Source organism: Equus quagga, chromosome 7, assembly GCF_021613505.1.
Source record: "Equus quagga isolate Etosha38 chromosome 7, UCLA_HA_Equagga_1.0, whole genome shotgun sequence".
NCBI classification, from domain to species: Eukaryota; Metazoa; Chordata; class Mammalia; order Perissodactyla; family Equidae; genus Equus; species Equus quagga.
The window spans coordinates 4,029,168-4,047,124 of NC_060273.1; the positions used below are offsets into that span (position 1 = coordinate 4,029,168).

Here is a 17,957-nt window from a genome sequence, read left to right on the forward strand (position 1 = left end):
AAGATCAAAATCTGGGCACTGGAAGAAACACTTTAAAAATTACAAACTCCCACTGTGGAAAACAGTCTGGCAGTTTCTCAAAAAGTTAGGCATAGAGTTGCCATAAGACCCAGCACTTCCACTCCCAGGTCTATACCCACGAGAAATGAAAACAGGTCCGCACAAAAACTTGCCCACAAGTGTTCACGACAGCATTCTTCCTAATAGCCAAAAAGTAGAAACAATGCAAATGCCCATTAACAGATGAACGGATGAACAAAATGTGATCCATCCATACAGCAGAATATTCAGCCATAAAAAGCGATGGAACACTGACACATGCTGCAACGTGGATGAAGTTTGGAAACATTATGCTCGGTGAAAGAAGCCAGAGCCAGATGCAGAAGGCCACAGATTGTGCGATTCCATTTTTTCTATGAAATATCCAGAATAGGCAAATCCATAGAAACAGAAAGTAGATTAGTGGTTGCCTACACCTGGGAGTTTGGGGAGAAATGAGGGGTGACTGCTTATGGGTACAAGGTTTCTTTTGGGGTGATGAAAATGTTCTAAAATCGATTGTGGTGATGGTTGCACAACTCTGTGAATATACTAAAAACCATTGAATGTATACTTTACACTCAATAAATGTGTTGAATGGGTCAATGTCAGGTGTCTTGGGACCATTGGGAGAAATGTTTTTCAGACCTGCAGGCCTGCAGTCGAGCAGTAGGGCTGGTTTTCTCTTTTGGAGGCAATAACTAACAGTGTTTCTTTGCCTTGGCTGCCAGGAAGCTCACTTTGCAGCTCCTCTCTAGCAATAACATGCATTCAGGGTATGAACCCTAACCCAAGCTTTGTCATTTTCCCTTTCCTTCACCAACTCACTATTTTAGTTTAATCTTGTTATAGTCTATGTAACTTTGCAGGTTGCTGCACGTCCTTTTCTGGAGTGAGGCAGGGTGTGAACACTCTTTTCTTCCCTTTGGCTGTTTGCAGCTGGTCCACAGTGATTTGGACGATCTGAAGAAAGACATGAATGAAGTCTGGAAGGTAGTCAGGAAGCTGCTGATTGAAGGCCTCCGATTTGACCCCGACAGCGCTGCCGGCTTTAGGAAGTGAGCCCCTCCTGGGCTGGGGTGCAGCTCCCAGAGAGGAAACAAGAGGGGTATCCCAGTAGATTCCAGGAGGAGGGATTCCAGACCTCTGGACCTGGGGCGAGGGAGCTGTTGGGATGGGGCTGAAGCACCCAGGGGCTCAGAAGTGGGCAGCTCTGGCCTTGGCTGGCAGAGGGGGCTCCAGGAGCACATCTGCTCCAAAGCCTGGTTGCCACAAATGAGGAAACCGAGGCTCAGAGAGGGAAGGGGCCATGCAAGGCCACATGGGGAGCATGGGCGTGTTGGGGACCAGAGCCAGGGCCCCCACCCCATCCAGACAGAGCCCCAGGCAGAGGGACTCAGCGTTCCTGGGGGACTCCTGTCCTCAGATCACCCCTCATGCCCCCAAATGGCCACCAGGAAGAGTAGCTTTCCTGAAGGCCCCTGGTTTTAAAGCCCTCCATTGTGTTTGGGGAGAGATAAACTCCACACACTTTTATCCCGCTCCTCTGCCCCATGCGGTCACAGAGGGGGGTCGGCAGGGGCCAGCAGAGCTGAGCTGAGCAAGGCCAGGCCAGTGGGAGTAGGATGTGTGTGGAAGTCCTGCCCTGAGAAAGAGACGGACTCGCAGCCTCCCCCAAGCACTGCCCAGGAAAGGGGCAGCCCCACAGGGCCTGGCCGGTGCCGAGGCTGACGCAGCTGGGTGTCTTCCAGGAAACTGTTTGAGCGAGTGAAATGCATCTCCTGCGACCGGCCTGTGGAGATGATGACCGGCCCGTGAGTACCGCCGCCAGGGGGCGCCCGCGCCCGCCTCTCCCTTCTGGATCCCCCTGACGCCCCTAACCCTAGAGCCTGTGGGGTTCTAGAGACAGCATTTGTATGCACATCCGTGTGCATCATTCTGTACATATCATTTCATTTGCTCTCTGTCGCGGGTGGGGGCACTGGCATCCTGTCCTTCACCAGCCCTGTCTGTTGCCCAGTGTGTCCCAGGGATGGGGTCAACTCCAAAAGAAAAAGGATGGAAAGAAACTGTGGAGAAAAGCAGAACTTTGTGAGACTTCCTTGCACATATTTTTATAGGCTAATACTTTTATTTATTTATTGAGGTGAAATTCACATAACATAAAATTAACCATTTTAAAGTGAACAGTTCAGTGGTGTTTAGTACATTCACATTAATGTGCAATTGTCACCTCTAATTCCAAAACATTTTCATTTCCCCAAAAAGAAACCCCAGTCCCACTAAGCAGTTGCTCCCATTGCTCGCTCCCCACAGCCCCAACAACCACTCATCCACTTCCTGTCTCTATGGATTTGCCTGTTCTGGACATTTCATAGAAATAGAATCCTACAATATGTGCTCTTTCGTGTCTGGCTTCTTTCAGTGCGCATCATGTTTTCGAGGTTTGTCCACATTGTAGCATGTGTCAGTGCTTCGTTCCTTTTTATGGCTGGATTATATCCCACTGCACGGACAGACTGCAATTGTTTATCCATTTGTAGAGTGAAAGATGTTGGATTGTTTCCACCTGTTGGCTGTTGTGAATAATGCTGCTATGAACATGCATGTACATATATTTGTTTGAACACCTGTTTTCAATTCTTTTGAGTATAAACCTAAGAGTGGAAATGATACTCTGATATGGTTGAAGAGCCAGCACTGCAGAGCCCACAGCCTCTGTGGGGCTAGCCTGGCCCTGCTGCCCCGTGAAGCTCGCCACCCCACTCCGGGCCATGTCCAGGGAGGGGCTGTGGAGCTATATCCTGAATGTTTCTTTCAAACCACAGATATCCAGTTGCAGCGTTATTTATAATATCAAAAAAAGAAGAAGGAGAAAGGAAGCCACCTGAGGTGGTAAACTAGTAAACACGTTCACATCAGCCGATGTAAGTCACGCTGTAGACAACACCACACAGTAGAACCTCCTGAGAGATGTAAACGGCCGACAGCTGTGCCGTCCAGCGCAGCAGCCCTTGGCCACGTGGCTGTCGCGCACTTGACATGTAGCCAATGCAACTGAGAAACGGAATTTTAAATGTTATTTAAATTTAATTTAAATATAAAGTTAGGTAGTCACAAGTGGCCAGTGGCTGCCAAGTTGGATGGCACAATCGCAGAAGATTATTTATTGACTTGGGAAAATGATGGCAATAACTTAAATGGGAAAGTCAAGTAGTATGTGTGTTATGATCCCATTTTTGTTAAAAATAATATGCAAACAGAGAAGAATACTGGAAGGACACATATCAAAATATTTGTCACGTGCTTACAGGGCTTTTCTTGTTTGTCTACTTGTGCTTTTCTATACTTTCTAAAATGCTGACGATCCGTATGTATTACTTTAAAATTTTATCGTGGCTTAAATACATACAGGAAAGTACGTAAATGTTTATTGTACAGCTTGATGAGTTTTTGCACATGTGCACACCTTTGTGACCACCACTCAGATCAAGTTGTAGAACGGTTCCCGCTCCTCAGGAGGATGACGTTTTACTTTATTTTTTTACCGAGGTAAAATACACATGACATAAATTACCCATTTTAAAGTGAACAGTTCAGTGGCATCCAGTACATTGACAGCATTGTGCAGCCACTACCTCTGTCTAGTGCCAGACACTTCCATCACCCCAGAAGGAACCCCTGTGCCCATCAGCGTCACTCCCATTCCCCCTCCCCCAGCCACTGGCAGCCACCAATCTGCGTCCTGTGTCTAGGATTTACCTATTCTGGTTTTCACTGTTATAATCAGAACAGTTGTTCTTTGTGACTTACGAGGATCATCCGGACCTCCCTAGAGCCCTCGCATGGCAGCCCCGCACCGTGGATGTTTCTGGAGAGGAGGCCATGTTTGAGGGCTGGCTTCCTGGAGGAGGTGGGAGCCTGGGGCCCTCCGCTGGCCGCTGCACCTCCCTCTTAGCTCTTGTCCTCCAACAGGCAACTCATCACCATCCGCAAAGCCCACCTGCTGTCGCGGCTGCGGCCGGCCAGCGCCACCAGCTATGAGTACCTGCAGCGGCAGCAGATGAGGTGAGCAGGCTGGAGTCTGCCCCAGGGAGGTCACGCAGGAGCCTGGGAGCCCTGCAGAGACATATCCCCCAGTCCCAGGGCATTGCTAGCCATCTGCCAGAGAGATGTTCAGGGAGGTGTCTGGGGCAGCAGAGGGGCATGTGAGATGATCATGGGGAGAGGAACGCACATATTCATTGGGCATCTATTATGAGCCAAGGAGTGCTAGGGGTGGGTTTCTCATTTACACCTCACAACCCACTGTGAGTTCGGATTGATAGCCCGTTCCCGCGGGAGGAGGTAAGTAAAGACCGTGGCCCTCAGTGAGGCTGGCGGTGGCCGGGCACGCGCTGCGCTGAGCACTTGGACACATCTGACCTTGTGGAATCCTTACACCTTCCTTCAAGGTGTATTCTGTTATCATCCCATTTCACAGTTGAAGAAACTGAGGCTCAGAGAGCTTAAGCAACCTGCCCAAGGTCACAGCTAGTAAATGGCATAGCTGGTGCCTAAACCCTCAGGTTTCACACCAGCTGGCTCCCTGGCTCCCACCTTCACCCTTCAACCTCTTGACATCTCGTGGCTTCCTGGGTGCTTCCCGCACCCAGGCCTGTGGGTACGTCTGGCCAGGTAGGGGAACAACAGCTGAGCAGTAACCACAGCCACACACAGGGGAGGGGCATGGGGACCTGTGCCAGATGCCCCGCCTTCCCCTGCCTGACTCCTCCTTGAGATCCAGAGGTTAAGAGCACGTGCTGGGCAGGCCAGACCAGGGCTCTAGGGCTGGCTGGGGTCTGGGGGAACATAGGCCTCAATTTTTTCCCTCTGCCCCAACTGTGCCTGTCTGTATCCACCCGCCAGGCCCCAGGCCTGCCTGGCTGTGACACCCAAACTCAAGCTGGAAGAAATTCCAGTCTTTCCTCGCTACCAGCCAAGCCTGGGCCCATCCTGAGGCTCCTCTGGGGCAGAGGGGTCTCGAGGTGGCTGCTGACCGCCCCCCGCGCCCTGCCCCAGGGAACAGCAGCGGCTGCAGCAGCTCCAAGACCTTGGAGACCAGGCAGGGAGCCTGGGCTCGCTGGCCCCCCTGCAGGACTGGGGTGGTGGCCCCAGAAGCGACACCGGCCTCAAGTTCAAGTTGCATGAGCTGTCAACGCTCTACCCCTACGGGGACCCCGAGCTGCTGGACTATGACACTGTGAGTCTGGCCACCCCAGGGAGGCTGTGCTCTGCCTGCTGGGCCTCGTGTGCCCAAGAAAGGCTCGAGGACAGTCCCTGACCCAGGCCCGGGCCGTCCAACAGGCTGAGGTGGACATCCTGGGAGTTGACGGGATCCTGTACAAGGGCCGAATGAGCAGCCAGGTCGGGGCGCGGCCAGTGACCAGCGTGGTGAAGGAGCTGGCAGGTGAGGGCATCAAGCCTTCCTGGGCATCCCTACCCTGGGTGTCCTGGGTTTGCTGTGTAGTGCGAGGGGATGCCCGCGGGGCCCAGAGCCAGTATCATCGCTGATTCTGGTTGGGGGGTCCTCACACAGCCACTTGCAAAAATGGGATCCTACTATAGGCCAGGTGCTGCACCAGGAGAGTGTGTGACAAAGGCTTCTGGCCTGGGGAGGACCAGATGGCCTCCCCAAAGAAGGGATGCTGAGCTGGTGATGGGAGAGTTGTGACAAGGGATGCTGGTCCAAGGAGAGGGACCGGATGCCGCCCTGAGGCCTCTGAAGAGGGAATAAGGGATTAGTTGGATGAAGGGGTCAGGTGGGAGGAGAGCGGTCCAGGTGGAGGGAATAGCAGGTGCCGAGTCCCTGTGGTGGGAGGAAGCCAGGCACAGTGAGGAACTCAGGAAGGGGAGTCTACGTGGAGTGGGGAGATGGGGAGGGGTTAGACAAGATGAGGAGGAGACATGGACAGACCCTGGAGGCCTGTGTCATGGGAGGGTGAGGGTTGGGCCAGGGGGAGACCCAGTCACGTGTGGAATCAGTCGCTCTGGTTGCTGTAGTGTTGAAGCCCCGGCTCCAGCTGGCTCCTACCAGGGACCCCAGGACTCGGCTCTAGCATTGGGCCAACCGTACAAAATGGGGTGCCTTCTGCACGTCTCTGTGGAGGTTCCCCCTCTGGGGGGAGGAGTTCTCAGTTTTATCCCAGGGTGGGACCCACACACTCCCCCAGTGGAGGTGATCTGGGAACCGCAAGGTGGCCAGAGGGTTAAATTCTGCCCGCCTGTTGGAGCTCTTCCTCACCCCGCCTTGCCCATTGACTTGAGGATTGAACAGCAGACAGGTAAGGAAAGGAAAGGGGACTCTTTCATTGGGTGTACTAGACAAAGAAGGAAGCACCCTACATTGGTGTCCTGGGGTGGCCGCAACAAATGGCCACACACTGGGGGGCTTCAGACCAGAGAAAGATAGTCTCACCCAGTTCTGGAGGCAGAAGTCCAAAATCAAGGTGTCAGCAGGGCCGGGCTCCCTCCGAAGGCTCTAGAGGAGGATCCTTCCTGCCTCTTCCAGCTGCGGGTGCCTCCAGGCGTTCCTGGCATCACTCCAGGCTCTGCCTCTGTCTTCTCCCGTGTCTCCTGTTCTGTGTCTTATAAGGACACTTGTCATTGGGTTTAGGGCCCAGTGTAACCCAGGATGATCCCATCTCCAGATCCCTAACTTAATTACATCTGCCAAGACCCTTTCTCCAAATAGGGTTACATTCACAGCTTCCTGGGGATGTCTTTTGAGGGCCACAATTCAACCCACTCCAGGCCCTCACCCTGGCCCAGGAGAACAGGACACCATCTGGAACCCTGCATTCCCTCGGGGCATGGATTTGCGGGGCCCCTCCTGGAGCTTGGCAGCTGATGCTGTTGGGAGGGCACTCAGCTGGGCTTCAGGTTCAGGTGGCTAATATTTAATGAGCCCGACTTCTTGCCATTCCTCCTTGCCTCCTTTCAGCCCCTAAGAACCGCTGAGGCATTGAGCAGGTGAGGGTCCCTTGTCGGGAGCACACCCTTGGCCCAGGGGCCCTCGTCCTGCCATGTATCCACCACACAGCGTCCCCGGCCCCCCAGGGCTGTCACCCAGAGGGAGGGGCTTTTCTCCCATGATTCATTCATTCTCAAGACCCAGCAGCAAAGCAGGACTGAATCCGACCCCTTACCTGTTCTATCCTGGGGTGACAACGTATAACTAGCCTTAGAAATCAGTCAGGAACCTGTCTGTGGCCAAGCTTTTTGACTGGTTTGCTCTTAACGCTCATTTATTTACTCAAAAGAGCATTCTAATCTGAAACAGCCTCAATAATCTAAACCTAAACTCACCGGTGTGAGCCCAGCCCAGGTCCAGCCTGCCCCAGATGCATTCATCCCTTCGTCCCACCAGGTCCACCATGACCTGCCGTGCAGCCAGCCCTTTGCCAGCCCCATGGGGGCCACTGAGGGGCCTCGAGCCAGGCTGTGCCCTCCAGATGCCTGCGCTGTGGTCAGGACCTCAGGCTGGGGCCAAGGAACACCTGATCCCCAGTGAGTGGTTTCCCACCAGGAGGGCAGGTGGACGTGCCGAGGCGGGTGGTCAGCGGGCTGGGCTGTTAGAGAATCTCCAGGGAAGGAAAGCTAAGTACAGGCAGGATTCAGGTAGGAGGAGGCGGCCAGGGAGAATCCTCCAGACCGAGACGGCAGGGGCACAGGGGGAGGAGGGAAAACCGGGGGAGAAGGAGACATGTTGCCAGCCTCGGCCCTCCTCACCAGCCCTGTGTGACCGGCCTAAAACTCGCACCTGGCCAGGCCCCTCCCCAGCTCAGGACCCATCAGTATGAGTTTCCTATCACTGGTGTAACAAGTGACCACACACTAAGTGGCTTAAAAACAACCCAAATTCATTTTCTCTTCATTCTAGAGGGCAGAAACCCTCAACGAGTCTTCCGGGGCTAAAACCGGGGTTTCAGCAGCCTCCTTCTGGGCCTCCAGGGAAGAATCCGTTTCCTGGCTTTCTCTGCCTTCCAGAGGCCTCCTGTGTTCTTGGCTGGTGGCCCCTTCCTCCCCTTCCAAGTGCATCCCTCCAACCTTAGCTTCCATCCTCACATCTTCCCTGACTCTGACCCTCCGGCCTCCTCCTTGTAAGGACCCTTGTGATCACAGCAGGCCCACTCGGATAATCCAGGATCATCTCTCCATCTTGAGATCCTTAACTTGATTGCAACTGCAAAGTTCCCTCTGCCATATAAGGTGACATATTCACAGAGCCTGGAGATTAGGACGGGGCCATTTCAGGAGGCATTGCCCTCACAGTCCAGACTTCTTGGCCAATCTGCAGGGCCCCTTGGTCCCCCTAGCCTCGTCTGCTCCCTCCCTCCAGCCTCATGGAACTGCTTGCTCTCTCTCTCAACAAGCCAGGGTCCCACCTCTGGGCCTCTGCCCATGCTGTGCGTGCAGCCTGGAAGAGCTGGAGAACCTTTCTCCTCTGCCAAGGCTCAGGTGTCCCCTCCCATTGGGAGCCTTCCAGCTCCTTGGCTTCTGGCTTATGCAGAGGCAGGAAAGCCACAGAGGAGAGCCCGGGGGGAGCAGGTATTGGCGTCAGGTGGTGAGCTGGGTTTGGACGTGTAGAGTCCAAGGCACCTAGAGGACATCAAGGAGAGTGCTGAGTCAGATCTGGGTTCCCAGACCTCATGGAGTCTCAGTTTTGAACCTTACCTGGGCCCACATCCCTCACCTTGGAAGGAAGCAGTGGGACAGTATCACTGGTCAGCTGGTTGGCAGGTCCCATGTCTGACCTGTGGAAGGATTCAGGTGCCAACTGGGGATCAGAGTGGCGGACCAGGGAGCATCCCTCAGCTGGGCATTTGCTCTCTCAAAGAACCCACAAAGCACACAGGAGGTAGTTCTTGGCTCAGATTCAAGGGATATGATCTGAGCTATATGGACCCCCAAAGATAAGGGAGAATCACAGTGGTGGCCTCTTGTCAGTTGGGTCCTCCAGGGCACAGACCCTGAGACCAGGGATTAGGAAGAGTCAGGAATGCAAGAGTTTTGGGGAGCTGTGTTAAGAAAGAGGATAAGAAAGTGAGGGAGCAGGCAGAGACCCTCAGATGATGTGCAGACCTGATACTGTCCAGGCCAGCCAAGTGGGGAGCTTCCAAGCAAACACTGCCCAGCAGGTGGCCAGGCCCTGTGCTCTCATCATTAGCCAAAGGTGCTAACAGAGCCAGAGGTGCTAATAGAGCCAGAAGTGCTAACAGAGCCTGAGGTGCTAACAGAGCCAGAGGTGCTAACAGAGCCAGAAGTGCTAACAGAGCCTCAAGTGCTAACAGAGCCTGAGATACTAACAGAGCCAGAAGTGCTAACAGAGCCAGAGGTGCTAACAGAGCCAGAGGTGCTAACAGAGCCAGAAGTGCTAACAGTGCCTGAGGTGCTGACAGGTGGAGGGCATCAAGCTCCCTGTGCTCCCAGCAGCTGAACAGCAAGTTATTTCTTGAAGGGAGATCTATGAGGCATCTCCTGCTGCCAGATGGCCCTGGGCATTCAGTGGTCATTCCTGAGCCCTTCTTGGTTCCAGGTGTGCCACTGGGGAGACCTGATGTGGTAAAAATAAAGTTACTGTCCCCTTAGGGTTTTTACTCCATGAGAACAGTAAAATACAAATAAATAAGTTCAGTGAGTGAATAAGATGAAACATAGAAAAGGGGGTGGGGGACCCTGCTGAGCCAGTGGTCTAAAGGACTTTCTGAGGAGGGATATTTGAGCTGGGAATCATCAGAACATACCCAGGGAAGGACACAGCCATTCAGGCAGGAGGGACAGTCGTGTGTCCTGTGTGGCGAAGGAACTTGGTGACCCCCAGCTCATCCTGGGCCCCAAGTCTTGACACTTACGTCCACCCCTGTGCCCTGCCCCATCGCCTGCAAGTCCTCCCCTCTCCTCCCTTCCCTCCTCCTTCCCTCTCACACTCCAGCCTCTTCTTGTGCAGCAGCCTTTGGTCTGGGTGGCCAGTCATGCTGGTTCTCGGCTGGATGGGGAGAAGGGGACACCTTGGGTTGAAAAGTGAAGGATGGGACCAGACCCAAAAGGCCACATATTGTATGATCCCTCTTCTATGAAATGTCCAGGACAGGCACGTTGAGGAGACAGAAAGCAGATTAGTGGTTGCCAGGGGCTGGGAGGGGGCAGTGGGGAGTGACTGCCTCATGGCCACGGGGTTTCCTTTTGGGATGATGAAGATGTTCTGGAGCTAGATGGAGGTGGTGGTTGGAAATGAACTTAATGCCACTGAATTGTTCACTTTAAACAGTTAATTTTACGTTATGTGACTTTTACCTCCAAAAAACGGGCACACAACAGAAGATGCAGGACAGCCATGTGCGGATGGGGGCACTATGGTGGTCTGGCCCCCAGTGGGAATAAAGAACTGCCAGACGTCTAACCTGGAACTAGGACTGCAGGCGGTTCACCCATGTCTTATGATGCTGAAATAACATCTCTCTCCTCCCTGGCCTTGCGTTACTTTCAGAAAGCCTTTTTCTTGTATCAGCCTTGAGAAGCTCTGGACTCAACAAGGCAGGGAGGGAGGAAAGCTCCTCCGTGAGTGACTGGGTGGGGTGGGTGCATGGAGGAGGCCGGGTGGGCCTGTCCACCAGGGTAGAGGCCTTTGCAGGGGCCAGAGGACAGGAGGGAGTTCCAGGGCGGGTGGCAGTCTGCAAGAGCCCCCAGCCCTTCCCATCTTGTCCCCTTTCTTTTCCTCTAAGCTGTGAAGTTTCCGCACCCCCCGACTCGAAACCTGTATGAGCGCGTGCGCCCCGCTGCCTTATTTGATGCCATCTACCCCTGTGAGTACCTGTCCCCCAACTCCCTGCCCAGCTGATATCCCGGTGGGGACTCTCCAGCCTGACCTCATTCACGTACCGGCTCCGCCTGTGCCAGGGCCCGAGAAGGTCCCTCGAGTGGCCCCACCCAGCGCCCAACCCCCTGGCCAGGGCCTCCAGCTGACCTGGGCTCCTGCTTCAACCTTCAGCGGGGCTGCTAGGCCCAGGCGCCATCCCAGGGGCCCAGGCCAGGTGTCTGTCCCCAGGTGTCCAGCTGGCTGCAGGGTGGGATAAGGGAGCCCGTTAATTCCCGTGGCCTCTCTGCTGGGGGGCCCTCCGTGAGCCAGGCTGGGGTAACGGACCTCAGGACTTCCCCGATTCCTGCAGCCATGTACCAGGCCTCTGTGGGTGCTTTACAGTCTAAAAGCCTAAAAGCCCCCTCTCTCTGCTTATCCCATCCAATTCTCATCCCAGCCTGGTGAGGTGGGTACTGCTAGCTTATTTGAAAGAGTAGGGAGCCAAGGCACAGTGACCTGGGCTGGGGGATGCCAGAGCTGGGACTGGAGCCCGGATCCTGGACTCCAAGCCCCAGGTCCTCCAAGGTGCTCAGCTCCACTTTAGCTCCTGTGTCCTTTATCTTGAGTGCCACCCCCCAGCCCAGGAAGTTTAGGGTGCCTGGGACTGAGCAAGCCACCGTAGGCACTTCCAGTCTTGGGGCTTCTCTTCTTCTTAGCCGGGATGACCCTGTCAGGCCAGCTTCTCCCTGGAATGTTCTTAGGACACATTATGGGTCTCTCCTGCCCGTTCCAGCCCTGCACCCCCGCAGCAGCGTCCCCTCAGCTGCCTCGGGCCCTCACTCCACGATGCCAGCTCGGCCTCCATCTCTGCCAACCCGGCCTCCATCTCTGCCACCCCGGCCTCCGTCTCTGCCACCCCTGCCACTGCTGCCACCAGTGATGCCATCTCTGCGGGACCGCCAGCAGGCCCCAGAGCCCGCTAGGCACCTGAGGCCCCTGCGCCTTGTGTCCCGAGCCAGCACGCAGCCTGCCGAGGAGCCTGCCAACCCGTGAGCCCTGTGTCCTGCGCCCCCAGCCCTGCCAGTGTCCCCTCCGCTCCCCTGGCCAGCAGGGACCAGACCCTGAGCCTGGCCTGGGGAAGTTGCAGGGGCCCTGGACGTAGGGGAGGGGTCTCCATAAGGGACTCATTTTGACCCAGTGGCTGTTTTAGCTCTAAGCATATAAATACACTCAACACAAGCCTTATCCTACATTTCATGGAGAACACAGCTTGCTAGATTGAATTTTCCACTAAGCCAATTTAATTCCTTGACCAATTTTTGATACAACACAGCTAAAGTGGTTTTACAAACAGTCACTTTCCTTTTTATTTTGCTGAAATGATGTCATCAGAATCAGTTCCAATTACAGCTACTGGCACTGTGCGTTTTCTTTGGGGGCCATTATTTCCACCGAGACCAATTTTCTCGTGGGAACCAAATTTTACTGTGTGCGTCCTTTTTTATTTTGTGTTGCTTATTCCCACCAGTAATCACTGTTACGAATTGGATATTTAAAGAACCTGATTGTTTATATTTGCTCCTTGGCTAATCCACGAGGAACTTGAGCAACGCCCTGGAATCCTCCAGGACCGCTCTCTCCCGTCGCGGGCTGGGGTCCTGCACGCCTGTTGGATGTCTTTCTGGTTCCCAGGCTAACTGCCCATGGATTTGGTGGGACAGAGAGCAAACCGGGAGGGCAAGATGTCCTGTTTTGGCACTTTAGTGACCAGCCTTGGTGTGCAGAGCAGAGCTCACACCTACCTCCTGGCATCCTGCAGCCTGGCTTGATTTCTTCCCTTCGACGGTTTATTTGTCTATCCTTCTCCCTCTCAATTTCGCTCTCTTGCCTTTTCTGTTCCCTAGCTTGTTTGGCTGTGCCTTCCCTCCTTTTTGCACTTGTGCACTTCTATCACATCTCCTTCTGCACGGTTTTGGGGCATGACCCCCCCCCCCCCCCCACACACACACACATACATCCACTAGAGGTCCCAGGAGCCGAGGAACAATCCAGGAATTGGGGTGTGGGATGAGCTGCCTGGAGTTCACCCTGGGAGAGGGCTGGGGGCTCCAGGCTCTGCCAGGGGACTGATATGGAAAAGGATCCCCTGGATCTGGTGGCCACCAGAGTCCAGGAAGGTTGTGTGCCCACCCACTTCCTAATGGTTTCAGCCTCTTCCCCCAGCTCCTCACCAGCCACCACCCTTGGCCCTAACTTCTCTTCTCTTTCTCCAAGGACGGTGTCCAAATGAGGCCAAGCTCTTCCTGACCCAGGTGACTTACCTGTCCACGCCCCCCTCTCTGCCACGGTGGGGACCGGCTGGCATAGTCCTGGACCCCACCCCCACCCCCATATCACAGATGTGTATTTTTGGCAACTTCTCCCCAGAATAAAATCTTTCACTTTTCTGACTGTGGATGAGGGTAATTGGCTCATGCCCTCTGCAGAGGGTGACTTTGCCTGCCCCACATGGGTGAGTAGACCTGCTGGTCCCCCCTCAGGCCACCACCCCAGGGTCAGCCTCCCAGACCCACTGTCCAGAGTGACTGTGGCTGAGTCTCAGCAGAGAATCACAACACACCTTCCCTCTTCCATCACATTTCCCACCTTGGCAGAGTCCCGACCTGCCCCAGCCCTGTGTGGTGGGCAGATCAGGGGTCTGTGGGCAGAGGGGGTGGTGTGACTTGCCCAGGGTCACAATGCGAGGCCTCAGTTCTCTGGCCCCCCACCCAGGAGGCCATATTTCTTGGGTGCTGTACACACGTCTGAGGGCGCTGCCCTCCCTCACCTCTCCCACAGCAGGAAGGGGAGGTGTGGCCCAGGCTCAGGCAAACTGGAGAGTTGGGGGCTCCCGGGAACGTACCCCATGCCAGGTGTGGTCAGGCTTGTCCCCTGCAGCCTGACACACAGGGAACCAACAGGCACCCAGCCATGGTTCTCGCAGTCCCTCATATCAGTCCCCATTCGGCCTCTCAAAGCTGCCTTCCCAGCTGTTTCTCAGGTTTACAAACGGAATCAGTGCTTGAGTTGGTTCCTGCAGCCCAGGGCGAGAGGAGTGAGGCCCAGGTAGGTGACTGTGTAACCATTTGCATTCTGACAGGCCTCCTCGGTGCTTTGGAAGGTGGGGAGCTGCAGACCCCCCTGCAGCCAGTCAGGAGCAATCCCAGAAGACGACGATCCTGTCCCCCAGTGTGGGAGGGGGTGGGGGCAGGGAGCAAGCCAGCCTTTGGCCTGGTCCTGCAGGCCTTGGAAGCTGGGAGGGAGGTGCTGAGCCTGCTCCTGGGGCAGCTGCCTCCGGAGGGTGGCCCACCCCATCTCAGCAGGGGAGGGCGCTTGGGGAGCCAACAGAACCAGGGATGAGGTCAGCAGATTGGGAATTCGGAAGGCCCTGGGTCCAGACTCCTCCCCTGCTAGGGGGACCACGGCTCCTGGCCTGAGACATTGCAGCAGGGCCAGGCTGGACAGGAAGTAGGGTGACCAATGGCCTGATCTGCCTGGGAGTGAGGGGGTTCCTGGACCTTTCAGTTTTAAGACTGAGATGAGTTGGTCAGGTGGAGAGGGAGGCAGGTGGGCTGGCCTGGCATACGGGGCTACACGAATGAGCAGGGCAGGAAGGGGAGGGAGATGCTGCTTGCCAAGCAGAGGGTCCTGCCTCGAGGTGCTGCTGGAATGGAGAACTGTGTGGTGACTACCCTGCACCCCCAAACCCAGCCCCACAACTCACTGGTGCAAGTGAAGGGGTCACTGAACATTGTCTCCTTTTCAAAGACCATGAACTCATTAACCCTAAGGTATAAACAACCGACAACAGCAAACGTGTGTCCTGAACATGAGGATCTGCACTAGAAAAAGGCACCACCAGTACCCAACAGCAGGCTGCCATAAGATAGAAGTTGAGGCTCTGGAGGGAGGGCCTTCTGTGTAGGGACTTGTTAGGGACACTCAAATCAGCACACACTGGCCCCCCTGTCACCACCATCTTGGCTGGCTTGACCCCTGACTTTCCATGGATTTGGGGACTCTAGGCAGAGACCCTCCAAACACACACACATATGCCAGAAAAGGGCTTCTCTTCTCTTTCCCCCTTTCTCTCTTGCTCGTCTTCACCAGGATCCAGTGAAAATGACCCCCCCCCCCCCTTCTCCCCCCCTGTTTCCCCCCAGACGATGAGAAATGGTCCCAAGAAGCAGAGCAGAACTCTGCCAACAGGCTCCCAGCACCTCATGCACTGACAAAGCCTCGCCATCCTGGAAGCGGACCCTTCCCCACCCTCCCCCGGAGGACCCAGCACCCCCCACCCTTAAAAGAGCTGTGTTCTTTTAAGGCTCATATGAAATACATATATTGCCCAAACATGAGCTGTGGCTAAGCAACCAGAGACATTTCCAGATGCAGGAATTGGAAATAGTCTTGCCTCAAAAGATCTCCTTTCGGCCAACTCAGGTGGCCTCCCTCCCCAACAGCGACACTGGGAAGGCACCAGAGTCAAAGCACTCGTCTGTCCTCAGAGGTGTCCTGCTATGAAAAGCCCCTCGGAGACTCCAGGGCCACAGCAGCCCTGCCTGCCGCCGGGTTTGGGGGCCAGCCTCGGGAACAGCGTGCTTTTCTGCGGCCGGCCGCGATATGTTCTCGGAGAACACTGCAAGGACCCTGGGAACCCGCAGCGGCCCTTCGTCTGAGACAATCTGGGCAGAGAACAGCTCTTCTCTTTTTAGAGCCGTCTGAAGGAGGAGCCCTGCCTGTCTGCATCCCCCGGGTGCTGCCTCCACCCCACTGAGCAGGGCATGTACTTCCACGGCTCCTGGGGAAAGCAAGATCCCCTTCAGAGATTCCAGCTGATTCTGAGGCGAGAGTTGGACACGTGTGTGTCCGTGGTGGCCAGTGCTGGTCGGCCAGGGCAGGCGAGGTTGTGTCCCCACTGTGATGGGTGCTTCAGCCAGTTGTGGCCTTGAGGGAACTTGGGCAGATGTTACAAATTTCCAGGACCAACCAGAAGCAAGGCTTTTCATGTAAACCCTTCTGATTTTAGAATGTTGGCAGATAAGTCAAAAAGATGTAAAACACCGTGCCAGCCAATCAGGGGACGAGTTTGCAAACCCCTAAGATAACCATGCCCCAATCTTTTAACAGCAGACCAGAAGGGCACATCTACCGCTTGTCACTGGGGAGGCCGGACCGTCATTCCCACATGCTGCCGCGTCTCCTCTGAAGAAATGAGACACACAGAGCGCAAATCACTATCTTGGAAGCAACATCATGGGTGCAAATGGTGTTTTTTAGAGTGGAATTTTGGAAACAAAATCATTTAGAGCTCAAGTCCGGTGGTCAGGTAGGGGGTGACCAAGCCTGGAAGAGGCCGGACTTTGAGGTAACAAGGCCAGATTTCCCGTGTGTGCAGCTTGGGTGGCTCCCAGGAGCGCCGGAGAGGAAGGACAGCTGAGGATAGCTGTAACTGTGAGTCTCTCCGGTTTGTACGTCAGCACCTTTGCTTTTTAGCTAGTTTACACTTGAACGTGTGGTGGATGGTGACTGACGCCTTCAGTTTTGCTTCTGAGCTTCCAGGCTTGGGGCAGCTGAGGAGAGTTCCAGCTTCTCCATTCGCAGCGTGTGGGCCCACCTCCAGCTCCCCTCGAGTTTGTCCAGCCCACTTTTGCAGCCCTTCCTGTGCTGGAGAGATGCTTGGATCCGGGGGCTCCCAGCACACCTGGCAGGGCCTCTGCATTGCTGCAAAGTCCCCAGGTCGCCAGGCCCCAGCTCCAGCCCTGCCCTCTGCCCCTCCTGCTCTGGGTTCTCATCTTGCCTGGGGCACTTAATAAAAATCAGATTCCTGGGCCCTCCTCCAGAACAGTTGCTTCAAACACCCAGGGGACCCTCAGGGTCCATAAGCTTGGGGGTCCCCAGTTGCTGTGAGGGGCATGTGCTGGGTGATGGTGTCAGAATCACCTGGGAGCTTTTTTACTTTTAATACCAGCTTTGACACAAAATTGACATTCTATAAAGTTCACCCTTTTAAAATGTACAATTGATTAAGTTTTTGTTTATTCACAAGTCGATCACCAATACCCTGGGGAACATTTAAAATCATGCCTTCAGGGCTTCTCCCCAGAGATTCCATGCCCTGGGGCCCAGGAGTCTGTGGTCTGCTTGTCTTTTTATAGAGCTCCCAGGAGGCTCTGCTATGCAGACAGGTGTGGCAATCAGGAGTCTAGAGCACGGACGTTTTGTCACGTCTACAGATGTTTTTGGTGTCACAACTGGAGGTGCTCCTGGCATCTAGTGGGTAGGGGCCAGGGATATGGGTCAACATCCCACAGTGCACAGGACGCCCCCACGGCAGAGAATGATCCAGCCCCAAATGTCCACGGTGCCCAGCTTGGAAAGCCTGGATCTATAGGAACCTTAAGTTCTTTCCAGCCTAATATGACCTCCTGAGACCCCCAGGCCCAGCCCACCGTGGCCCCAGAAAAGAAATGGGCCTCACTTCCAACAGGTGAGCACTTAGGAAAAGTGTAGTATACAGACACTTCTCAAACTGGGGCCTGCGGTCCTGAGTCTCTAACAAGCTCCCGGTAACGCTGCTGGTCTGGGGATCACACTTTGAGTAAAGAGGGTATGGTGTATTTACATGCCATCCAGGGGCTTGCCCAGGCTCGACCTTCCCGTTGCCTCCAGGAGTGCAAATTCTAGATGGTGTCTCTGACATGTATAGCCACCTCAGTAATCTGCCCACTGGGAGAGCTCAGACATACTCCCCACCACACGGCAGATAACCGAGGAACACGCCTCTGCAAAGCCTTTTTCCTACCACTTGAAGGGAGGTGTGGGTTTCCCGAGCATTTTCTTCTATCCACAAGAATGGAGAAGCTGTAGTGAAGATTCAGGAGGCCCGAGATATCCTCACTCTTTGCCTGCCCCTCCCTCCCTCCCTCCCCACCTGACACGGGCCCCAGGTGGAGGCTCGCCCCCTCTGGACTCCAAGAGGCCGTCAGAAGCGTGGGTTTCAAGGTGAGGACATGTGTCTGGGACATAAACAACAGCTCAA

General features: G+C 54.9%; 1 protein-coding gene across 7 annotated transcripts in view; it reads left to right on the forward strand.

Moving 5' to 3' along the window:
* The window catches only part of C7H16orf96 (chromosome 7 C16orf96 homolog), a 39,826-nt gene extending 24,767 nt beyond the window's left edge, over positions 1–15,059 (forward strand). For 3 of the 7 annotated variants that reach the window (XM_046665957.1, XM_046665962.1, XM_046665958.1), the window contains 8 exons: positions 979–1,097; positions 1,791–1,853; positions 4,015–4,107; positions 5,101–5,281; positions 5,386–5,488; positions 10,803–10,883; positions 11,670–11,925; positions 13,151–15,059. In XM_046665957.1, coding sequence (XP_046521913.1) covers positions 979–1,097; positions 1,791–1,853; positions 4,015–4,107; positions 5,101–5,281; positions 5,386–5,488; positions 10,803–10,883; positions 11,670–11,925; positions 13,151–13,166 — 912 coding nt within the window. In that variant the 3' untranslated portion in view covers positions 13,167–15,059. The other 4 variants (XM_046665961.1, XM_046665963.1, XM_046665960.1 and 1 more) reach the window with 4 other exon arrangements.
* The last annotated feature ends 2,898 nt before the right edge of the window (positions 15,060–17,957 follow it).